We start from the raw sequence: 26,382 nt of genomic DNA on the forward strand, positions 1-26,382 counted from the left end.
CTGTACACTACTCACCAAGATCAGATGCAGTTGGACGAGTTTGTAGTGTTTTTACTTCCCATTCATTTGAATGAGAAAACAGACTGAAAACTGACATTTAACACGTTGGTGAACAGATTCAACAACAGATCCTGCTTTTAAGACAATAAAGCCGGACACACAAGGACATCAGTTTCCTCTTGGGAGAAGCTTTGGTGGAGGATCCACTCCAGACTCTACATCACTAAAATGTTGGGGTAACTGGAACAAAGCACACTTCAATTGAAGGGAAGGAAAAGAGGTGATTTGACTGGTCATGATGTCAGCAGTCATCTACTAATAATGTATTCTTTCTAATCCAACCCTGTTTCCAACTGTGCTGCAGGTGCACCATGCTTCAGTTGCCACACCCTGTGCGCCAACACAATGCACCATTGACTGCACTTTGCGACATGCGCTACTGATTCACGAAAATAGAGCCTGTTATGTTTAATAATCAAATTCCCTATGGGAAAAATGAACGGGAAATTTACTTCTGGACCCCGACACATCATCTATAACGTTTTCATAGTTAGTAAGAGTGTTTAACATAAATCTTTACAAATCCAGAATTCCTCTTTTATATTTAATTTTTTTCTTGCGTCTCTTTACAGTAGATGATAGAAGTAGTTATGTTATTATATTGTTGCTAGGTCGTATTGTTATGAAGACAGATTATTGAGAAACAGAGCAGGTTTTAAAGACACAGTACTGCAGCTGTGGCCAGTGAGCATGGAGCTGAAAGTGGACTGGAGAGGAAGGGGGCAGACCAGCACAAGACAGATTAGATGTAATTCATCAAATCTTACACTACTGTTCATATCAATAACTCACATGGCTAGAGTCAATGTGTATGCACAGGCCTGCTTGAGTGATTTTACACATATTACATGAGGTCGTCTCTGCATGCTCCATGCCTACTACTGTGATAAAAAATATTCTGCCAAAAATCTTGCAGTGTTTTGACAGGGTGTGAATAGATGTTCACTTTAATCATCACTGACCCTAAACTGTGGTTTAATTGTGGTTCCCTCACATTATGGACCTACTGACACTTTACTAGAATAGGAGGAGGGTCCTGGAAGTCGTCCCTGACCCATGTGGCCTCATCAAAACATTTATTGCTGGTCTACTACACACACATATGTTTGCCGCCATTTCCCCATTTTAGTCATCCATATTTAGAGGGAAACTTCACTTAGCCAATGGACAATTTTGTATATGTTTTCGGGATAGCCAAGGATCAATATGCAGTAGGTGTGCTGGACGCACACATGTGCCATTAGGTTGAGGTTTATGCAAGTGTGTGTGTGTGTTTGTGTGTGTGTGTGTGTGTGTGTGTGTGTGTGTGTGTGTGTGTGTGTGTGTGTGTCCTGTTGTTTGGTCCATTAGCTCAGCAGTTCAAGGTAGGTGACGGGGACCTTGCCCTTTTGGTTTCCCCGTTCTCCAATCAACCAGTCAGGGTCCATACCGGGTACGGTGTATACGGTAATAAGCTGAAAAATGAAAAGGCAAAAGACACTTCACCAAAAAAGCTGATATCCTATATTTTATACATAACGTCACGCACATCGCAAAACTGCAAAGTCTTGCACAACTTTGTTTAGTTTGAGTTTTCCACTGAGTGAAATCCTTTGGAAGACAATAAATATTTGATTTAAAAATAAAATTCTGGAAATGAAAAATACAGCATAGCCCCAAACAAACTGAGACATGCTGTTGGAAAAAACTAGTTTCACAGTTGTTTTATATACTTAGAACATTAATAGGACTTTATAGGGAATCAAAACAAAGCCGTAGAAAGAAAAATTTCAACACACTGCAGATCACTATACAAGTCTTTGTGTAGACAGAACATATTGAATGCATTATTGGTGAAATGCCCCTTTTAACTTTCAGTTAAAACTTCAGTTAACTTTAATTCAGTTTTCCTGTTGTGTAGCTCAGCATCAGACACCCAGCATTAAGTTCACCAAAAATTCTTACAATTATGTTAATCATGATTAATTATGATAAATTTAGCAACAAAATCATAATTTAAAACAAAAACAATTTCTAGAGTTATAAGCTTTTGTGTACTATTGATGGGGCATTTACTATGACGTGACCCCATCCTTTTCCATTTTCATTACATTATCATAAATGAGAAGCATTTCGTTTTTAGGTTGATTTTGCTGGTTAATACATCCAAATGAAAAGTGAAATAAAGTCTCATTTAGTTGGCTTTCATTGTCAGTCCAAAGGCAGTAAAAAAAATAGAAACTTAGACTTTTGATATTTGATATTAAGCCTTAAAACTCGTTACAATACCGTAGTAGATACCGTATAGAATATATACGGTACGGTATAAAAGAGCTGAGTTTACATGCAGCAGCAGACAAGCTAAACTCCATCCCTCCATGTCCTACCTCGTCAGCCAAGAGGGAAAGCTCGCTGGCATCATGGGCGTCGTAGTCGTACAGGACCTTGGCCTTTCGGGTGCCGGTGACGGGGAGCTGCAGGTCCTCCATCGCCAACGTGCCGGGCCTTTGGGTGGCGGAAGACGCCGAGGAGGACGCCGTGGCTCCGGGGGACGAAGGCCCGGACAAGAAAGCAGAGGAGACGGGGTTGGGGCAGACTGCGGAGGTGGAGGGGTGGGGGGCGCCGGCGACATTAGCACACCTGGGGTAAAGGTGGGTAGACAAACAGGGGGAAATGGCAGTGTGTGAGTAAACCCTTCACCCTTTCACCCGTGTTGCGTCAAATTTGCGAAAAGGCAACTTCAAAAGAACAGCGGAACAGCACCCAAACCCAAACACATGCTCTTTGATGTGGTTTACTTTCTTAGTACACATTTTCATGATGAAAAGGCAGTTGATGTGAAATCAAATGACTGGAAAAGGCATCAAAGAGTTTGTATCCAGACTTGGCCACAGTCCAGAGATGAACAACTTTCACACTTAGGCTACAGAAAAAAGGTAACTGGAGTGCACCGGGCAGTCAAAAACCTCAGGGACTAAAGTACTTAAATGAAAAAAAATGGGAAATTGATCCCAGGCCAGGCACTTCAAAAAGCCTTTATCAAAATGGGCTGGAACATTTAAAAAAAACACACCCATGCGTATCAGCTTTCGCCTTTATCAGGGTGACACACAAAAGAATGACTATGCTAAAATTGCCTCTGATTGTTCATATGACCCACTTTCACACCTGTTTACCATCAATGCAACACTGCAACTTGATCATGTTGTCTTTCAAAAAACAATCTTTCAAAGCTTGACACCTCTCAGAGTATTCTCATACTATATGGTGCCTTTATATGAAAAGTACCAAGAGGGAAGTTTTAAAAATCTTTATTGACTGAAAGATTAAAAGTCCCATATTCTCCACTTTCCAGTGTTTTATTTTCTGTCTTGAGGTCCATTCAAAGCTGTGTGTGTGGTGTCATGCACCAAAAACACTCTCAATCCATTTTTACACGTTCATTTTCCAGCATCTCTCTGAGCCTTACCAAGAACAGGCTGTTTCTGTCGCTGTGTCTTTAAGGCTCATTAATATTAACGACCCTCTGTTCTGATTGGCTAACCGTTTCAAGAGTGAAACGTGAGACGCCGCGGCCCGGCAGCTACAGGTAGGGAAAACTCTCCGGTAATAAACAATGACAACCGCTCAACCGCTTTGAAAAAAACACTTTGTTAGTCTATTATTTCTTACAAAAATGATAATGAGCGAACCTTTGTGACGCCACAAAGTTACGGAAGTCCAAACGGCTCGTTTAGAGGCTCGATCGCTTTTCTAATATGGATTGTGTGGATTTAGTTGGCGACCGTGCGTTTTGATACTTTCACCATGTTTAGATAGACCATCCAACTCCTTCATAATCAAAGAGGCAAGGGAAATCCTGTTTTACACCATATGGGACCTTTAATTTGAGAGGGCCACCATAGAAGCCGGTAGTCAGTGATTCATTCAAACCCACATGAGTGCCTGAACTTGGATTTCTTATGCCAGGAGAACACATTTGTGGTGATGACATCTATTTTCCAGTGCAGTTCCTGGCCTCCAAGAGCAGCTGTGGTTGTTTGGGAATCCCCAAACAATGCTTGTATCTTTCCTCTTAGATAGCCTATCAGATTATTTGACAGAACCACTACAGCAAATGGCTTGGGAGTTCACTGGAGCATTCCACACCATAGGAATAACATATGATTCAACTGAATGAGTACACACCAGCACACATCCATCTGTGAAATGTTAATGTTAAGAGTGTAAAGGAAACCGCAGCTTAATCACTCTGCACCACTCTAAACCTTGTATGGACTTGCATACAGGATCAATCACTTTCAGCTGTGTGAGCTGCCAAACCCAAAAACAGTTAGCGAAACTATAAACCAAACATCATATTTTTGCTCTGTCCTTCCGCTAAAGGCTGAAACTCTGCTCTGAAAAGTTTATCAAATGGCTAAAAATAGCAGCGCTGCCGTGGGATCAGCTTTGCTTTTCAGATCATTGGAAACATCAGATGGTTACAGTCAGCTCATCCAAAATCTACTTCAAATCAGCAATACAGGTCCAATTACTGAGGCAGTCAAGGGTAGGTTAGTCAGTGATCTTGGTCCAGCATTATTTATTTTTGATATTGTTCAACATTATTAGCATTTATTAGCAATGTTATGTTTTATAAGAATTTAGTACGCTTTTCTTCCCAAATAATGTGGAAGACATCCATATGAAAACAACTAGGACAAGAAAAGGGTTCATGGACATCAGAAAGCTCTGGAAACATTGACTAACTGAATGATGGATAAAATTTTTTTTAAATGGAATGCCGTCCCAACGGGGTTACACCTCACTTAGCTTTCCAAGTGCAGAAGCTCAGCCCCATGTTGTGGTCATGTGACTCATAACCTCAGCTTAAGTCAAAATGCAACACAGCCTGAGGACAAGACAACATTGGGGAGAAATAAAAGGAATGGGACCCATATGAAAAAACAGAAACTATAGAACAAATCCATCCAAGTTCCATCAGTAGTTTAGTATTAAATTAGCACTCTACAACACAGAAGAATAAGTTGGTGAAAAGATATCCTTTTGCTCTCTTGCAGAGCGCTGGATCTGGACGATGTCCTGAAAACACAAAGGTTTCGCAATAAACGCCCTTGACTTTAAGGGTTTCCCTCTCGGGAAGTTGCTGCCCACGGGGACACCCTTAAAGTGCAGTGTTTACCATCGCCTACGGCATCTTTAACATCGGCATTAACATTTCAAACTCCCTTCATCCCGTCCCAAATCCCCATTCTGAAACGAGTGGCTGGACTCCAAACACATGATCCTAATCTAAATCTCTGCCCATAAAAAGGTAATAGCAGCACCTATCATACTCAATGAAACTTTTATTTATACAGCACAGCTGGCTCAACAAGTGAACAGTAAATCCTCACCTGTTGAGTTCTTTCTGAAGGTCCTGCATGTACTGATGACACTGGGCGTAGTACGTAGCCTGAGCCTCCGCAAAATCATGCAAACAACGCAGGTGGTTCAACTGCGGGGAGAAAGGGAAAGGGTTAACCCTTAGCTTGTCACTCATCACAAATGGTATTAAAATGACTATTGGTGGAATTTATCATATGTCTAACAGCAGTGTTAAACGTCATGCACACTCACACCCTTTGATTCTAATAGATGATTGATTATCATAGGTAAATTCAGTGGTTATAGCACTATTGTGTTAACCTCATGAAGTGAATATGTGAGTCTGCTTATTTTAATAAAGATTAATTCAATCAAATGTTCCAAATCAAATGTTGTCGTTTTTTTATTTGTGGGTTGTTTTTTTTCCCCCATGTTTCACTTGCATCAACGCTTGGGTACGCTTGTAAATTGAGAGATTTACAAGTCATTAAGATAGTTCCAGTATGGATTTTAGATAGTGTGATGATTTTGAAATAGGCATTTTTCTGAGTATAGGCTCCTCACATGGCCACCTGTCTTATCTTTTCTGATTGCATAATAAAAAATTCAAATTTAGAGGTGAAATTTCAATGAGCGTGAAAGATTAATTGTTATCGAGATTGTGATCCAACAGTTAGCAAAGCAAACTGCAATACCTATTTAATGTTGCACTTTGCGAAAGGTTGATCAGCACCAAGATGCTTGTGATTTGGACAACCAAAAGGGGTAGGAAGGATTAGATTAGATTAGATAAACGTTATTATCCCACACGGGGAAATTCATTGGGGTGAGACAATAGCTAGCGAGACAAGGAAACAGAAATAGTCATGAAAACAGTTGTCATTGTCTAATCCCCACCCCTGCCTATTAAAGTTGCCCAATGTTCTTTATTGTAATAGTTTCTGTGGCTGGCTCATCAGAACTGACGCCACGAGTCTAGACAGCATGTGCTGGCAGACAACTGTTTCCAGTACTGCTGGGTCACTGGATAAATATGAGGAGTTACACTCACATGTGTGCTGCTGATGCCTTCCAGCAGCAGTCTGGTGACTTCTGCTTGCCGGTCAAACTCTGTCTGAGCAACGCGAAGCTCATGCTCCGCCTGCCAGAGGGAACAAGGACAGAGAGAGGAGGGATGGAGGCAAACGGCATCATTAATGCGGTTGTATAACATATCAGGCTTTTCATTAAACAGTTAGCACACAAACACAGATACCGACACAGCCACACACACACACACACACACAGACTTCACGCACTGTCCACTGATGTGGTCTTGGCAGGCGAACTAGCCTAGAGGATACTTACTTTGTCCACTTCCTCACTCAACAGCTGAGCGAAGCAGCATGACAACAGAAAAAGCAGTCAAGAGCCATTCTCAGACCAAAACATCAAACAATGTTGACATCACACGCAACTATAAGCTGTGCTTGTGCTTCAAGTTAGCACATCTGGGCATTCATATGGTTCATTCATATCACTTAGAGGTCACTAGACAAGTAGGGAGGGAGCACAGGGAGCACAGTGAGCCATCAGAACATGCAGGATTTTGGCTTGGTAACCAATGGCAATATTTTGCTGAAATTATATTACAGCATTATCCATACAGTCAATGCTCAAATTACTAACTGCATCTTTTGTAATTGTGATTATATCCAAAGAATATGATTAAATATAGACACCAAACAAGGGAAACAACTATCTTTATGCTCTATATCCATTGTGAATGATCAGACAGTAATAAGGCAACTACCTACAAGCTGACTGAGTATAAGTATATCAGTGAGGTGTGCATTTAAAATGAATGTGTGTAATACATTTGTATGCACTTGTGGTAGATTACTTGTTTCTGATAGCCGCTGTTGTTGGTCACTAACCTGAATCCTATGACAACTTGCACATGAATGTTATTGCACTGATTTCACTGCAAATAATCTCCATCTTAACAAGTCATTTAGTCTATTATTGAGTCCTGAAATCATAATTTTCTTAAAATAAGGGGGAAAAAAATCTGCCAATGGGGTTGAGATAATTTCACTTGTTTCCAATGCAAATCAACTTGTTTCAAGAATTTAGTAGAATCAAGTGTCATTTTCTTGATAGTAGTGCAGTGATCTGCCTTATTCTGACTGGTTTCAACAGACTGACACTCATTTCTGGAAAATTCCTGAAACAAGTGAAGCTGCATTGGAAACAAGTGGAGTTATCTCTCCTCATATTGAAGAGTTATGCTAAGTTTTTGTTGTATTGCGCCCTCTTGTGTTACACATTTGTAGGTTACGTTGCACATTCACCTTTCCTATTGTATAAGCTTGGCATGCAAAAATACCATGGCGTGCTTTTTTAGTACAAATTGCAAATAAACTTGAACTAGGAATGCAGGGAGAATGAGGTAGATAATGAGGCATTAGTAAAGTAGTTCCATAGCGCAGAGACGCGTGTGAAACTCAATTTTAGGGAAAAATGTTATGCAGTTGTATTTACCATTTACTCATCATTTTCTTGCCACGACAAAATTAAAATTGTTTTCTAAGTACTTTCTGATAGTCTTCACCACAAAGCACACACCGTCTAAAGCACTGGAGAGTCTAATTCACACCATGTCACACGACTAAATCACAGATAACAACATGACTAGGCGCTAGTGCTATGTTACTGTTGTTCACACATTATACTTATGGTTTCCAACCTTCCTCTGTTCTGACACACTGGGATCCGCCGCTACATCCCAACTCTCACAGCCGCTGTCTAGCTGTTTAGGTTATGGGTCCGAATGAATAATTAATGCATTGCAATGAGGTGTACCACAACAATCTATTCTTACAGGCTGGTTGCAGGTGCTTTGGGATATCTACTCTATGTGTATTGATATACATGGATGCATATGAAATGGGTCATTGTGGATTCTGGTTGATTACTTTGACTGGTGGATCTGTCAGTTTGAATCATTGTGCTCAACACCTTGAAATGTGCATGTTAGTTTCTTATTACTTTGTTTTTCTTATGTTTGAGTGACAGGGATTTTGATATTGTAAATGCGTAAAATGTGACTTTAATGATTTGACAGTAAGCACAATAGACCTCCACACCTGTAATCACTGATGAAAAATGTCTGCAAAATGTGTGAAGAACTTAGTTGACTTCCACATCATTGAGAAAACTGAACATGCACTGTGTGTTTGCGTGAGTCAACTACTGCTGTATGCCCATTCGCATGCCAGCATACATGTCCAGTGATGCTGGCCCTTTACTGGTGTGTGTGTGTGTGTACCCTGCATGTGTGCCATTTCTCTCGCTCGCCATTGGGCTCTTACCGCTGATGCACTGGCAGAGAGAACATAATTTCGAGGCCGTGTCTCCTGAAAATCGGGTGCAGCCTACGAACGACAGCAGGGGGGGGGGGAACAAATGTTGGCACAATCATGCATTTACAATCATGAAGCAGCTTCGACAAGCAAAACGTGAGCCGCGAGCAGGTAAAGAAAAGCAGAGGGACAAGAAGCAACAAAAGAGCAAGTCATTCAGAACGAGTCCAAGCAGAAGAGCCTTGTGAGGGAGGTGAGGCGTTGATCTGAAGCCCGGTGAACAGTTGACTTTTGACCTTTGACCTTTCCATTCTGAACAATATAGGCCTGTAACTCCCATTTCTGCCTAAAGTATAAAAGAAAGTAGGTCTAACAACTGATTACATGAGCAACAAGTAAGATTTCTGGCTTTCAGAACTCACTTTCTGGACCATATTTTGTTTTGGAGAAAACCCCCACCCCACAATCAGTGCCCTTGTGCATGGCATTTCAACACACTCCCAACCTCGCCAACAGATCACATAATGCCCTTTTAAATCTTCTAAATACTCTCATCCCCTGAATTATTCCACAGAGCTTGGGAGGTGTCTTAACTCTGTTAGGAGAAGCCAGCAGTTTTAGACCGCTTTAATACCCGGCTTTAACGTTTATCCTGGGAATGTGAAATTGGGTAGAGATGAAGCTGATGATGTTTAAACACATTCAAATGTGTAGACTTGGAATTGTTTTTAATGTTACTAAAATCACCTTAGTAGTAGTAGTTGTTATATATGAAAACCCATCACAACCCATACAAGCTTAGAGAAGTTAAAATGTGTTTGGCCTTTGTTTTTCACAATTTGCTACACATTTACAAATCCGCTACACATTTATCTGTCTTTCTGGTGCATTAATGTGTTTAAGAAATATGAATACAGTTTCGGTTGCTTTGTGAATATCCGCCAGTAGCCTAAATATTACTCAGTTATGTGTTAAACTAGACGTTTAACACACAACTGGGTAGTCATGCATTGCATGCAAAACGAGCCGGCATTGGACATTTTTCAAAATATTATTATTAATTATATTGGTTGGACGAATGTGTGTTATGTTTTGACTGAGGATCATTGGGAAAGCGCCTGCAGGGCCTCCGTCTGACCATTAGCTGAATGGATTCATGTAACAGCTGATCCAAGGTCTGTCTAGGGGTTAAACTCGCCATAAGACGTCATAATTCTAACAAAATCACTTGATCAGACAGTAGTTTTTCTTATCAATTAGTCCATAATTGTCAAATTCCAAGCAACCACATAATGACACATAATGACTTAACAGATCATATATGCTTGTAGAAACAATTCTCTAATAATCTGTCCTATAAATGGTCATCAAGTCACTGTGTTGCAAGCAAGTTTATGCAGAGTTTCCTCTATAATTTGCTGCAGCTGTGGTGCTTGGGGGGGAATAACTCTAGTTTTGTCCCATATCTATTGCTGTTTGTTGAGGTTGTTAAAAACAATTGCCAGGATGCATGAAACAAGGTTGTGTTTGTTTTCCCCTTTTTGCATGTGAAGTTTAGCACCAGCATTTTTATCATAGAAAAAATGCAAATTATTACATTCTCTAAAAAGTTGCTATTTTCCAGTTAAAGGCCTCAGGATATCGGATGATGTTGTAAGTAATAATCCATAGAGTTTTTTGCTAGCAATCATTTTGTCACAGTAGATGGCACATTTTTCAATAAATGTGGGCTCACACTTACCAGACAAGGCTCACACTGTCTAAGCCAAAAAAGTCCATCAATAATTTTGTTTTTGTTACATTTTAGATGAAACAGCTTTTATCAGTCACATTATCACTGTAGTTGTAGCATGGATATTGTGTTACCATGGTAGAATGATAAACACTGGCCGTGGATCTGGTCCTTAAACTGGATACAACATCTATTTTGGACACATTTGAGCTTTGAGGCAAATGAAGAGGGACTTTATAGAAGCAATGTGCTGCATTTGAGGGAAGGAAATAAAAATCAAAATGGCAAACTCGCCAGCCACACCGTCTCACAAGTTGATCACAGCCAAGACCAATCTGACCGCCCTGTCGCCTTGGAAACCAGGAGGACTACGGCTCCTGAAGTCCAGTCAGCTTTAGAGGCTGATCTTAACCAGTGTTTCTGTTAGGGATGCAAGCAACAGGCGCTGCAGGCAGAATCAGACAATAATGGCAGCTAACAGAGCACCTAAAGGGCTTTTAGATTTCCCCTAATTTACCTTAGTGTTAATTAGGTCAGTGCAGCCATAGCATCTTAAGAAGCAGGGGGCTTAGTGCAATAAAAGAAGAACAAAGTGACTGCACAAATTCTGCTTACAAAGACAACAAGAATCTTAAACTGACATGTTAGCAGAATGTTTTATAGCTACAAGCTGGTCAACACTGGCTTGTAATTTCACCTGCAAATATTTAATATTTAGTTACCTTTATTGAGCTTTTTCAATTTTGCAGCTTCACACAGCTGTGGTAGAGAACAGCTGGCGCAAACATAGATGCTGCACACTAACTGGTTTGATCATTTAGTGTAATGCAAGCCAGGTGGCGCTGTTTAAAGAGACCAGGAAGCCAGAGACGTGATCAACCCACAAGACAGTTTGTCTGGCGAGGCTACAAACACAACAAGTTTAAGATCACAGCAACACATTCTCTGATAATTCAGTCCATCAGAAGATCATTGCCAATATTCTGTTTCACAGTGGTTTTCAATTTAGAAAGTATCCAGAGAATAAAAGAATAAAGGGAATAGAGGAAATAAAAAAAACACAAAGCTTTGGCAACATGAAGCGACATGAATCTCACCGCTGCTTTGGCTTCTGCCTGCTTGGCTTTTTTCAGACGTGCTTTACAGATGTCAAGATCCAGGCGTCGGTTCTCCAGAAGTCGCTTCTCTTTCTACCAAGAACAAGAGGGATGAAATCAGATGCAGGGGATCTGCTGCAGGAAACAAACCTCCAAACTCCAGACTTATATCCAGCTGACGGCACACTGACACACTACGGAACAAGGTGTCACTGATGATCTCTGACTCTCTGCTATGCTAACTGCAGAGAGGAATGGGCCAAAGTGGAATGAAGGAAAGAAAATCAACCCAAACAGTCCAATAGACTGAAGGTATGTTTGAAAACTCAGCTAGATTGAGCTGGGAGAACTGTGTTTGGGATAAAAGATTTGAATTCATTAAGTTTGTTCCTCTCATGCACGCGCCTGAGCCTCATTTGGAGGGAGAAGTTACAGGAGAGAGGGAGGGAGCAGAGAGGGAGGAGGGGGATTTTTTTGTTGTGTACTTTCAAATTCTTGCTCATTTCTCCAACATTGCCTACAACAGCTTTAAAGTCGAGATGAAATGAAAAATGCCTTTTTAACCCTTTTAGATCACATCAGGTGGCGTCATATTGTACGTCATATTGTGCACCTATTTAACAATATATGCCGTTTCATCTCGACTTTAAGTGAAATAAGATGTTCCAGTTGGGTTGTTTCTGTAAAGTGTCCCCTGCATTTTCAGTTATGATGGGTTAACAATGCTATTTTGTTCATCTACAAAATGGCAAGAACAGAGAATTGCTATAAAAGCTAACAAAAAATTAAAACATTATATTCCCCCCTCCCCCCGCACTATATATTTACTATATATAATATATTTATATACTATATGACATATTGATCTAACACCATATGAATCACAGTGAACACCTTGCGTCCCTCTCCCATATACAGAAAGATATTACACAAATCCATATCCACATATCCATGATATGTCAGATGTCAGTAAACCCTAAATGTAAATGTTCAAATAAATTCAAAATTATATCTCTGAATGCATTTGAATATGTAAACAAGAGCCACTTGAGCTGCCTAATGTCCCGCCATAATCACTACGATATAATAAACATAACCAGTTATGCTAATGAGCTCATTAATTCGCTAATGAATGCATTAATTAGCAAATATTTCTATGTCAACACATTTGCCTTCACATAACATATGGGTGGTATGAATATTAACTCCATATCTTAAAGCATGAAGGAGTTATAGTAGTTGTTTCAGATCATCTCCTCTATACCTGTGGTGGAAGTATAAAGTTTCTATCATGTATTTATTGAGGTATTGTGTTCAGAAGAATGAGTCTACACACACAGACAGACTGTTATCACCATGACAACATCATGTCCTATATCATGTGACTTCAGGAAAACCAGCCCCTGCTGACCAGAACACCTAAAGTGAGTCAGACTTACTGATATAGTCCTCCAGTCTCCTTCCAGGAAGTTGCGTAGAGGAGTGAGGAAGCTGACCGACGAGGTCTGGAGGAACTCGCGCTCCGCCCCGCCCAGAGTCTTCTGGTACTCTCCTACTGTGATCAGGGTGCTGCCTAGAATCCACACAGATGCACACATGCACGCTGGTGTTACATGCAATGTGAAATCCAAAAACTGTACAAAGCTACAGGTGGGCTGTAGACTTTATTGCAATATCAGAAAAAGGACATGGTTGGAAAACAAAACAGGGTGGTAGCAGATAGCGTGCCCAGAATTCAGCGGCTATAGGATCTCATTCCATTGAGTGCAAACATCTCCACGAGCTCCACTGACCGTATGGAGTCCCGGGACCGAAGTCCTTGGCAGCATCGAGCATGTACTGGCCCAGCAGCTCCGCGTTGGTCGTCCTGGACGGGAGCTTCTTGTCCAGCTTCTCATAGAGGAACTCCTCTATACGCGCACCTGCACAACAGCAGGGAATTACACAATATCCTGCATGTATGTCTGTGTATTACTTTGAAATTAAAACAAACTGAAAGATGAATAACTTTATGAAAACGGATCATAAACCATAACACACCATGTGAAAAAATGTGTTCTTTAGAGGCCTCGCCAACTCATAAACTCATGTTTTTCATTTAAAAATGGCAATTGCCAGAAATTTTGTTATGAAATGTACATATTACATGAATATACAATAAAGGATTGAATTAATGATAAAGACTGGGTGTTATGAAGCTCTTGTGATATACATGTGGTATATATCACAACAATATTATGTCATATATACCACAGTTCATGTAAAGAACTACCCTCTTTTGTATTAATTTAAGCATGTTAATCATTCCCTCCAGGAATATGCTATTTTGCAATCGCAATAATTAATGCAAACTCAACCAATACCAACCACAATATTTGTAAAAAAATGCAATTTTGCAATATCACTGCAAATTTTTTGGCATGAAATGACCAAATCATCTCCTTTTTTTGGTATAAAATGGTCCAACCAAACTAAAGAAATTTCCAGTAGTTTCTGTGATATGCAGGAGGCCGACAGAATGCTTATTATCACAAGAATTGTATTATTGATTATATCTGACTCTTTCTTAATGAGAGGTAATTCTAAAAGTCCCATTTTGGGTATGTTGTTTACAACCATTTTTCCTTAACTTGAGATTTTTACCAATTACTGCATTTTTACTGAAAAAAAGGCCTGAAACTCCACACAGGGTTTTTGAGAAAAACCTGCTGCAAACTCAAGCATTTTTGGTCACAATAATCACAAAAACCATGAAATCCTGGAGAGACTGATTAATGATGCTAAGTGGATTTTGTTAATGTAATAACCAAATCTGTGATGAAGCATGTGAAGTTACTCTTGCCGTAGCAAACATTATCTTCAGTGTTCTGCTATGTGCTTCAGTTTGGTCCAATTTGGGTGTTTGTGCTCTTGGTTTGATATGAACACTATGGAAAAACAGTAGAGATGGGGAAATAATAAAATATTCTGTTGGAAGCAGCTAACAACTATAGTGCAGTCCTCACTGCCACCATCACAGTTCAGCTGACAATAATATAGTGTACACTGCCCGTCAAAAGTTTGGACCCATCTGACTGAATGTACTTTTTTTCATTCTCTTCAAATCCATTTTGATCTAAAGGCTTCTGCTTAAATGCTTGAAATTAGTTTTTCAGACAAATATAAATAGTGAAGTTGATCCTATGTATGAATTTCTTTCCAAAGCCTTTGCCTTTCCATCAAGGCAAAGGGGCGGCTACTTTAAAGAATCTAAAATATAAGATAGTTTTGATTTGTTTAACACTTTTTTGGTCACTGCATAATTCCATTTGTGTTATTTCACAGTTTTGATGTCTTTATATGACATTTATGTGATATATAGATATACACCTGAACACAGCGTAGGTCTTATACAATGGAACAAGTGCTGGCTGGCGTCTTGCTGCCTGGCAGTTTATTAGTAATTCAACACCAGTCTGTACATCGATTCCACCACAGCACACAGCTTGAACCAGGAAGTTACAGTATACTGCAAACTGATTCAAAGCCACAGTGCGATCCCTCTCAGAATTGACTGATTTTCATTTCAGTTTCCACATGTAATAGGTTACACTTCTATGACACAGTAAGTAACCATCTGTCTACCTATTCAAAGTCAAAATGAAAAAGAGGACACACGCACACGTTCAAACAGGCTTCCTCACTACAGGACACTGGGAAATGAGACAAAGACTTACCAGTATGATCAACTGGAGCGTGGAGAATCAGAAAACAACAAGGGTTAGACATTACTACCAGGATTCACTCATCAAGTCTAACAAAATAGAGACACCGGGCTAAAAAACGTACACAAAACACCATCTGTCAGAGTGTAACGATTACGTCCAAGTGTGTGGCAAAATGACAAATGTTACTGAATGTGGAAAACTAAATTCAGATATCACATATAGGTTGCTGATTTTGAAAACAAGCTATACAGAAATTTCCATGAAAGATTTATGCATATGTACCTCCTACAGTTCATTTGAAAATTTAAAAAAAAATGGAAAAACTTCATGGTCTCAGACAACATTTACTGTAGCAGTGAGGAAAAGTTTACAAAAAAAAAAAAAAAAATTCTTGACTAATCACTACGAAACCAAACCCCTTAATTTTATCCCTGAAATGTCCTTAATTTCTCATTATATAAACATTAATTAGCCATTAAAAATAACAGCTTTAAAAAAGTAAGGTTAGTATCATGGGTTTTTGAGGGATTTATTCATGGGTTAGTTTGTGGAGACACTACAAATTAAGGGACTTTTTTGCAGGGTTACTAATGAGTTATTAATGGAAAGTTCCTGTCTCCCTGAATTTTACATTAAATTAGAAAGTAAGGAGTCAAACATTAAGGGGAGTTTAAGGAGGTTTTGATGGGGTCTCCTCCATTAATAACTCCCTTAACTAATTTTAAGGGGATTTTGCATGAATTAAGGGGTGAATTCATGTAAATGTAAGGGTACTTTAAGGGATTACTGGTTCGTAGAGAAATTTTATAGTGAATGTGAAGAACTTACTTGGGTTAGGTTGCAGGAGCACCTCTGTTTGTCTGAAGATCTTCTCAGTCCAGTTCTTGGTGCAGTCGGCCCGGGCGATCAGGTTTTCTAAATGAGCATCCAGCTCTGTCTTTTCTGCCTGGCCCAACTTCTCCTCTGTGAACTAGGAGACATATTAAGAATCCTAAATGCACATCCCAGTCAGGTGGGACAAACAACATATATCAGTAAATACTAGAGGTGTAACCAAGTCAGCTTTGCTCGAGTCCCAAGTCGGTCTCAAGTCTTGAGGCACAAGTCTCAAGTCAAGTCCCAAGTCTAAATGTAGATTACCAAGTCAAGTCCAAGTCAAGTCCAAGTCATTAATGTCAAGTCTCAAGTCTAAATGTAGAACAGCAAGTCAAGTCAGAACAAATCAAGAGTCCAGTATCAATTTAATATCTTAAAGAAAACTAAATATCTAGGACTTTTCAATGCAATATGGTTTTAATAGGATAAAAACTTGGTAAGAGCATCATGAGTTTGATTTCTATAATCGGTTTCAACTTCAATCAATTTAATCATTCCATACAAATTCAGAAAACAGAATTTAAATTCAGTCGTCTGCTGGAACAAATCTCATCACTTTCAATGTAAGTCATTTACACAAACACAAGATCTTTTGTCGAGACTTCAGAAACCTTTTCAAGTCATCAAAGTACAAGTCAGAGTCAAGTCTGTAAGTAAAAAGTGAGGTTCAGTTGGGCCACATTCTCCACAAGCAGCACTAGAATCATGTTTGTGCAATATTGTTGGAGAAAAACAAGCTTCTCATGCTCACGGAGAACGCCCACGTATGCAAACAGCAACAGTGACTATTTGTTTTTTTAGAACTGAGGCCAAAAATGTGTACATCCACCATCTGTGGTAAAAGGCAGCGCTGACCGACTTCTGTTTTCTTCAGCTAACTGCTTTGCCTGCTGTCAAGTCTGATTGACAGAGAGAAGCAGCCAGCTGGACTGAAAAGACAGAGGAATGACTGAGGGAATCAGCATTACTGCCATATTATAGTGGCACAATACCCTTGGCTATGAAAAGCCTTGTGGATAAGATAAAAGAGGATGTCAGGTCTTCTCAATTCTCAAAAAGTCTCTCTATTGTGCACCATCTTCAGAAAGGACCATATGAGAGGGAACCAGACTCCATCTATATCTAAATATATATATATTTTTTTTTATATGAGAGCTATGAGACCAACCTCAACCTCAACCTGCCTCGTCTACTTCTACTTGTTAGTGATTTCCTACATTTCCCAGAATGCCTTTCAACAACCCCCGAGAACAGCCGTGAACTTGTTGCTTTCAATCAAAAGGTGGGTCTATGGGCAGTCAATATTCATAGTATTCCCATGATGTCACATGCATTTCCTACCAATATGGCGCTTTATCATGTAGGCTACACAGCTCATTGGCTGTGGCTGTCATTTGATTAGAATCACCTGTTCATTTGTTACAATCACCTTTATTTTCCTACCAAGATGGCTGTGTGGTGATGGAACAGAATCTGTATAGCTAGCTGGATAACTAGTTGGTGAGCACTGGGGTGAATGTCTATGATGGCAGCCGCACCCTTACTCAAAACACAACATCTTGTGGCTGCATTGCATTGTGGTCTATTGAGGCTGCTGTTGGTGGAGAAACTGCTCTCTCTGCCTCTTCTATGATGGATTTCTCGCTGTGTGCAGAGTGGTGAGTCTAGAAAGAAGCCCTCGCTCTTTGATTCTGACTGATTCAAACTCCATAGCTGTGCTGGAAATGTCTTGACGTGATGTCACGTTGTCTACGTTTGGCCAGTTATCTACAGGAACAAGAAAATTACACCAAGCAACAAAGTGGAAACATTAATGTAGGATACATCGTCAATATCTGTTTTTAACAGTGTTTAAGTGTTTTGTTTTGGGTTTTTTTTTTGGGGGGGGGTTGCCTTTGGTTGATGTATTTGTCCTGGTTAAACCATGTAGATTGCTTGGAACTCCAAATCAGTGAAAACTCTCTTGAGGTGTAGACATTGCTGTTAATTTATTGATTACCTACCTGTACAGCCCTACTTCAGATCAAACTGATGTAGTTAGTTGTCTTAATGCTATCACATATTCATACAATGTAGGCTGTCAAATGCATGTGGCCTGTCAGTGGAAAGGAAAATGGTCACCTTGCCCCAACACATGCACTTCTCTCTAGTATGGAAAATCTTACCTTGATTATCAGCAAAAGTTACACACCTGGTAGAACACGACTTAAGACCATTTACGAATGTTTAGGGTCTTTAAATATATTCGGTATAAAATATATTTTATTTATTTATATATTATATTTTGGGAGAGGAGGTGGTAGGAATAACAAGCAAACCAATTCTGTTGAAAATCTATTCAGTGTAGCCTAATAGCCTATTTATCGAATTTATCAGTGGACACTAACGATTCATCAAAGGTCTCGAGTCATGTCCCAGCTGTGTTACTTTGTCAATAAGCAAGGCAGCGTTTAGCTAGCTGCTACATTTTGAATATGAATGTTTAGTGTAACGGTTTCTCTCGTGACAAGAGAGAGCGGGGCGTATAGAGGCTGTATGCATGCATGAAAAATACAGAAAAATAGAATACACCAACAAATTCCCGGTGGGAAAATGCAAAACCGGTATAACCGGTATAGCTCTGGTTATACCCAGGCTGCTCCTGCTGTTACTGCTCCAAGGAGAGGAGGAGAGGAGAGGAGAGGAGAGGAGCAGTCTCATGGTGTCACATGGGCGGTACACTAGACAACAGCCATCAATAATGGATCAAGGCTTAACAAACCTTTATCGGCTTACAGCGCTGGCTGTGCTCCTCAACCCCACGGCGCTACTCGGTTTTTCCTTCACAAAATAACTTGTACACGACAATGTGATTATTTGTGGTTTGTAAAAAACCAAGCTCCGCCTCCCACAACAATTGTAAGCCCGTGTACGATGCGGCGACGAGCGTGCATCAATCAATCCATAACGTTAATTACTGCGGGGATGTTCGATAAATGATCCGCGCCTTACCTGCACTGCGCGGGTAAAGAAGACCCCCGCGTCGGAGGCGAGTTTCTTGACATTGAAATCCATGGCGCCGTCCTGTGCATAGGCAGGGCTTGTTGTTTCCCCTGCAGAGGGAATCCTCCGGATCAGCTGAGATGATGTAGCAGCGAACGCAGGCTGGACGCTCTAATCCGCTTCACGGAGGATCGGAAATCGACTATGCGTCCTGCCTTTAAAGAGACCTCTGCACCAAGCGGCAAGTCACGACTCCACACACCGCAACCCCAAGATAACCTCTGCGTCCATCACACTGACAGTAGGCAGGGGCCTCACATGGGTATGGCAACACAGAAAGTATGAAAAATCCCTTAATTACTAGTGTCTCTGTGAATCAACCCATGAATAAATCCCATATAAACCCATTATACTAACCTTACTTAAAAAAAAAAAAAAAGCTGTGTTATTTTTAATAATTAATGTTTATGGAGAAATTAAGGACATTACTAACCTTACTTTTTTTTTTTTTTTTTTTTTTTTAAAGCTGTTATTTTTAATAATTAATGTTTATGGAGAAATTAAGGACATTTGTACTAGGAAGCCATATTTAAGGACAAACCTAAATTCCCTGTGGTCTAGCCCATTCAGTTCAAGTATTCATGTTCTTCCTGTTGTTTAGGACAGTCCAATTTGTGACCAATGTTCCTGAAGCTAGACACACAGGACTTTAACTTGAAGCTGGGATGTCACTAACATCTGAAGCAGCCATACACAATGAATGGGCTAGTATTTTGTAGACCCACGATGCCTCTTGTTATTCTTTTGGTTGGACTGTCCAAAATGTCCCAACTGTGAATACTTAAATTTCATGCTTTGAACAGACTAGCAGTGTCATAAAGTCACAATTTCATTAGGATATAGTTTAACCTAATTTATTAATTTCATACCAGAATTTCCTTGGGACATTCCTTGCGCTTTACTGAGCATAGTTTTCTATCAAATCTAGATTGACATAATTTAAATTCGTACCTCAACTACTTTCTCTGCTTGTTTTTACACTTTAGAAATCTTTTTTCTGCAACACTTAAATCATCCCACAGCATTTGTAATTCTCCATTTCAGTAAGGTTTACTTAATCCTTTAGGTCCTTTCTTAATATTTGATTTATTCTTCACACAGCTATTCGATTCATTGTGCATACAATCGCAAAATGTCGTATACCAAGAGATACCCTGACTAATCTGGTATCTCTAGATGGTCAGTGAGCTCCATTAAATTGTTAACAGCCACACTGGAAGTCAGGAACAAATCACGAGGTTGACAGATTTGAGATCTATGTTTAGTGTACTGCATTTGAGATTGATTCACACGATCAAAGAGAAGACCAGTTTGAAATGTAAGTTTTAGTTTTAAAAGCAACAGAAGGGAATGATGAGGTATCTTACATTTATCTGCAGGTAAAGAAATGCCTTCGGGCCCTAGTCTCTCTAGAGGTTCATTGGGAGGGAAGACATTAAATGTGATGCACTTTTTTAAACATTTGTATGGGGCAATAATATAATCCACAACAGCTTTTCCTTTGGTGGATACTGAAGTGAAATTATCAGAGCTATAATCATTAAGATTGCCAATTCGACAATAATTTAGAGGCTATTTACAGCCATATAGATGCAAGATATACTACTGCTAGGCAAATGTAAGCGTTCATAAACAGTGACTCAGAACATCTTGCAGCCAACTTGGAGGAATGTCTGCCATCTTTAAAAAAGATAATCTTTTAAAAAGTTAAACCAATAGCTATCACTATGTGTGCTTATTATATAATGGAGTCTTCAGTAGACTGACAACATGCACAAGCAATAACTCAAACATAAAACACACACCAGACGACTTAGAAAGGTATGTTATCTTAAAAAATTAAATTGAAATCTATAACTAAGGCAATCATTTTGCCACAGCTATCGTGGGTTTTATATACTGTTTTAGCCTTTAAGTTATCCTCACATAAGTATTATTATTATTATTATTTTAGTATTATTATTTTAATTAGGAATACATAATAATCAACATAACTCCATCCAGTGTCTTTTGTCTCTATTTCAGATCTTCCATTAGGTTTTCAGTGTCAGTATTTTGTTGTCCTGTCCACCCCAGCACATGCTTATTTTCAAAGTGACAAAACTTGTACAGTTTTTGAGGCTTTTATTTTGAAGACAAAAAATGCATAAAACTTACTCCTGCTATTCTCTGCTGGCTTTAAACCAGCTTGAGCAGAGCGACTCTTATTTAATACAGTGACCAAAAAAATGTGACATTCATAGTGATAAGGACCCCCATGGGGAATGAGAGACAGAATAGAACAACAGATTTATTTGTTGTGAAGAACAACAGTTGACCTGGTTTTGCGGAGCAGCTGGGAACGGGGCACCCTTGTCTTGCTTCACCATCGATTGATTGATTGATCAATAGATACATAAGCAGAATTGAGAACAAACAAACAAATTAATAAAACCATTAAAGGATTTTTTTGTGCATTGGAATTGGTCAAGCTGGTCTGCTGGATATGTCTACATTTTTCATATAAACACACATAGACCTATACAACAAATATACACACTCACACCAACACACACATTATGTACATATTGTACATAAGTGTAAAAAATAATGGCAAGCTAAGCTTAACAATAAAATGTTAAGTATAAAATGTAAGATACAAGATACCAAGTTATTGATGCTGTGAAATACCCTACAATATAATTGTCTAAAATATGTTTAAATAAATGAATTCAGAGGCTTACCTTTGGAAGTGTTTTCCTAAAGGTAACAAAAAATGTAAAAACAAATTTGAGAACTTAAGTTAAGAAGAAAATAAGAACTATTTTCATATCAAACTTTTCTTAACTTTATTCTTGAGACTAAGGTTATGAAAAAAAATGGCACTAAAGATTTTTTTTCCTAAGGAGGTTTTGTGAGTCCGGCCCCTGGTCACGGTGCAGACAGACCCAAGCTGTAGACTACTTGCCTGGATAGATGGTGTCTCCTTCAGAGAGCAATCCAGCGTCTTACACAGGCTTCTCACAGGTTTCTCCATGATGGATGGATATGGTTACTTTGAAGAAAAAGTCTTGCATTCAAAACACACCATGAGCTCAAACAGATGCTTCAGTATTAAAGCTTGAGCCAGTCATATATGTGAAGAAGCAATCAGAACATACTTAATCATTTGCCAATAAGATTTGTTTGCTTTCCCTAGATTGTTATTGTGTCTGACTGTTAGATTGTATGTTTTACCTCCGTAGCAATATGGATGAATTAATGAAGAGACTAACCAGGAGTAATATCTCCTGTTTTATTATTTATAAATATCTGCAGTATTACTCAGAGGAGTAAATAGTAAAATATCAGTAACTACCAATTTATTCCACTGTAGTACTTAGGGTAATTAGCTAAGTCTATGGTAATAGGCATTTAGTTTTGATGTTATTAAAGGAATAGTTCACCCAAAAATGAAAATTCAGTCATTATACTCACACCAGTTGAAACTCTGGTGAAGTTTGTTAGTCTATATAACTATAATAATTGAATTTTCATTTTTGAGTGAACTATTCCTTTAACATGTACTTCTGATATAGTGATGACACAATAAGTTATATAAAGACTGATTTATAAACAGAGGGTGTTCCAAGTAGACGAAATATGAATAATACAAGATACCCATTTTATCACTCCATCTTTATTGCTTATTTATTATCTTTACACTAATTGGCCTGGTACTATCCAGATCAGGAAAAACTGTAATTCCATACTGCTTGGATCAGATGTTCTTCACTCAAATTTGGGATTACACTTATCAGCAGTTATAAAAGAAACCGTTAACAGAATATTGACAGACTGCAAAAACATTATGAAATTAGTCTATGGAATTTGAAACCGTTGGTGACACAGCAGTTCTCTTGAAGCGATATTTCACTTGAGCAGATTATTATTATTTTAAAATTTTTTAGTGCTTCCCTATCACTGGTCAGGAACAGTCAACTATCTGCTGTCACTGACATCCAAGTATTTTTTCAACTCTCAATAACTGCAAAGTCTCTTCTTGAAAAGCATAAAAACATGACTTTAAACATATTCAATGAATTACATCGTTCTGTTTTGTACACTGAAAAAACAGGGAAAGATTGGTTGTCAGATTTACAAAATCATAATATGTTCCATTTACTCAAAGAAATTATGTTTCTACTCTTTACACTATGCAATCAATTACAATGAATTCAATCCAAAGCAAATCATTTGTGTTGACTTAACACATTTCAATTATATGGAACCAATATACAATTTTTTTAAAAGTAAATACAACAACCTTATTTTTTTCAGTGTAGATTTTGTTTAAAGTAGGATTTGACTTGATTTGAAGTGTAAAATATTCTGCAAAAGTAAAATACCGCTCCACCTATTCATTGAAGTCATATGGTGGAAGTTAAAAAGTACCAAGTAGATATCGTAATGAAGACGTCCAAAAGGAGCTCATCTACTTTTTCTATAGAGAATTGCACACTTCTACCAGGATCGTTAATCAAAACACTGTATGATCGTTAACAACTAAAACATCACAACGGTAAAACACCGTTCCTGTTGACCGTATGTGAACGCATGGTAAAAAACTTTTAATATCCACACCAATGAATGCCAGAGGAAAACCAAAGTGAGTTTCTAACAGTAATAAAGCTTTTCAGTTCACGCCACCATTGCCTATGATCTCCCATTAGAACATTAATTCCCATCATAAATGTGAAGTAGCAATATAAATATAGTTGTACCAATCATACTTCCATAAATCACACACAAAGAAAAGCTGTACATAAAAACAGGGAAATCAAGCCAGTAAGTAAACCCAACAACTGATATGAAATAGCTGAATTTAAATATCAGTTAGGCATCACTCATGAACATAATCCTTACCGCTATTTATGTTTGCATGGGTTATAATGGAACTCAAAATGACATGGAGAGACTGATATTGGAAATAACCTCAAGCTACACACACACTGTGGTGCCACATATTAAGAGGACTGTGCAATACGTCTGTCCCGATACATCTAAACCAACACATTATATACTTGGAGGAGAGAATTCTTAAAAAATAGATAAGCGCTTTAACTGCTGATGTATATGTTCCTTCATGGCATGGATGTTGTTGTACTGGGAATCACTGGGAAAAAAGAAATTAGGATTGCAATGTCCGATTTTTGCTATTTTTGCTCGAGATTCTTTCCGATTTTGTTCAAACACAAAACTGTTGCTTGAACACCCAAATCCACCATCCAAATACAATTATCAACTTCAGCACTTAATTCACAAGGCCAGTTCGCAAAGGCATTTATACTGTAGATGAAGTACACTGCAAAAAATGACAAGCTGTCAAGTGATTTTAACTTGTTTCCAGACCTATCAAGCTTATTTCATGATATTTTTAGTTAAATTATCTCACTGCACTGGCAGATAATCTTGCTGGTTTTAATATATTTCACTTGATTCATGTCAATATGCCAATAAGTAAATGTCCTGAAACAAGTTACATTCTCCTGAAAAAAAAGAGTAAAATTTGTTGAAACCGGTAAAATTATCTGACAGTGCAGTAAGATGATTTCACTAAAAGAAATCCTAAAATAAACTCGATAAGTCTGCAGACAAGGTAAAATAACTGAACAAGTTTGTCAGTTTTTGCAGTGTAGTTCTTTAATCCCTCTTAACTTTGACCACAAAAACAAAAACCAAAAACAGTCGTATTTAACAAACATTGTATAATGGATTGGCCATGAAGTATCAGGGTTGTAGTAGTATTTTCTGTCTGAGACAGACATCATAAGGCTTTTGTCAAAGTTCAACAAAACTACAATGGAAACAGATGTTTTGAGAATTTGCATCTATTTGCATTGCATCTATTCTCAACTACTACTTCTGCATCTGATTCTCAAACTCAAAGTAATTGCATCAAAAACAGAGAACTGACCTATTATTACTTCTTCTAACATAATTGAAATTTCACTCTAGTGTCAAGACAGAGCCAGTGACAACACTGTATTACTCTGTTAGCAGAATAGTGAGAAAACAGGTTCCTAGAATAAATGTTAGGATTTTCAGATCACCACATCTGCTGTGTAGAAATCTTAGTTCATGTCAGCCAGCGCACTGCAAAAAATAAAACCACTGCATCCTGTTCAGCAGAAAACCGCTTGGCTTTATTCACTACTAGTCACTACTGTAAATAGAGTATAGAGAATAGAATACACTCTACTTTGCAATGTATTTGATTTTTGTACTACTTTTAACCACAACACTGGAAAAAAAAACGTCTGGAATGTATTTAAGATATTTGTCTTTGTGGATTCAAAATTAATGCTAAAATGCAAGAGAGTTGGTAAGATATAGACCAAGTCATTTGATCAAATGAATATACATTACAGATGTAGATTTTTTGAGTATTTTCATTTAATCAGAACTAGGAACTAGGACTAATATGGTTACATATCATAGGCAGACAACTGCAAAAACGCCTGTAATTTCTAGCAAAATTTAAGTATTATGTTAATATCCTCACTGGGCTGGAGACAGTGATGTGGTGGTGAATTAAAAACGATGGGTATCTCCATTTGGTGATCATTATGAATGATCATTATGATGACCACCAATATAAAAAAAAAATCTATTATATTTTAATAAAAACATTATTCATTGAATTTTTCTTGAAAAGACCAAACATTCATACAATATAAATTCTTATAATAATCAGTCTGAGGAAAGGGAAGGTGGAGAACAAGTTCCGGTTCAACATCGCAGGCACAGCCATCCCAACCATCACAGAGAAGCCAGTCAAGAGCTTAGGCAAGGTTTTTGACAGCTCTCTGAGGGACACGACATCCATCCAGTCGACCTGCACCAAGTTGGATGGCTGGCTGAAATCCGTGGACAAGTCTGGCCTACCTGGGAAGTTCAAAGCCTGGGTGTATCAGCATGGCATTCTTCCTAGAATCCTGTGGCCCCTCCTCGTCTATGCAGTTCCGATCTCGACAGTCGAGACCTTAGAGAGGAGGGTCAGCAACCACCTCAGGAGATGGCTGGGGCTGCCAAAGAGCCTGAGCAGCATTGCACTCTACGGACACCACAACAAACTGCAACTGCCCTTCAAATCCTTGGAGGAGGAGTTCAAGGTAACAAAAGCCAGAGAAGTGGTACAGTACAGGGACTCAAGT

The 26,382-nt window shown here is 38.7% G+C and overlaps 1 protein-coding gene across 3 annotated transcripts; it reads right to left on the minus strand.

Moving 5' to 3' along the window:
* Positions 1-1,261: 1,261 nt before the first annotated feature.
* sh3glb2b (SH3-domain GRB2-like endophilin B2b) lies at positions 1,262-19,264 on the minus strand. Of its 3 annotated transcripts, none has more exons than XM_078286900.1 (11): positions 19,157-19,264; positions 16,118-16,259; positions 13,376-13,504; positions 13,022-13,155; positions 11,583-11,675; positions 8,763-8,825; positions 6,757-6,780; positions 6,461-6,550; positions 5,439-5,539; positions 2,427-2,679; positions 1,262-1,514 (listed from the first exon to the last, which is right to left on the minus strand). In XM_078286900.1, exons 1-11 carry the CDS (start codon positions 19,217-19,219, stop codon positions 1,407-1,409), a joined length of 1,200 nt encoding a protein of 399 aa, XP_078143026.1. In that variant the 5' UTR covers positions 19,220-19,264; the 3' UTR covers positions 1,262-1,406. The 3 variants fall into 3 exon arrangements, with proteins under 3 accessions (XP_078143026.1, XP_078143033.1, XP_071767981.2); XM_078286907.1 differs by having other exon boundaries at positions 2,427-2,620; positions 5,437-5,539; XM_071911880.2 differs by lacking the exon at positions 8,763-8,825.
* Between the last annotated feature and the right edge of the window lie 7,118 nt (positions 19,265-26,382).

The sequence above is a fragment of the Centroberyx gerrardi genome, chromosome 2 (assembly GCF_048128805.1).
Source record: "Centroberyx gerrardi isolate f3 chromosome 2, fCenGer3.hap1.cur.20231027, whole genome shotgun sequence".
In the NCBI taxonomy this organism is placed as follows: domain Eukaryota; kingdom Metazoa; phylum Chordata; class Actinopteri; order Beryciformes; family Berycidae; genus Centroberyx; species Centroberyx gerrardi.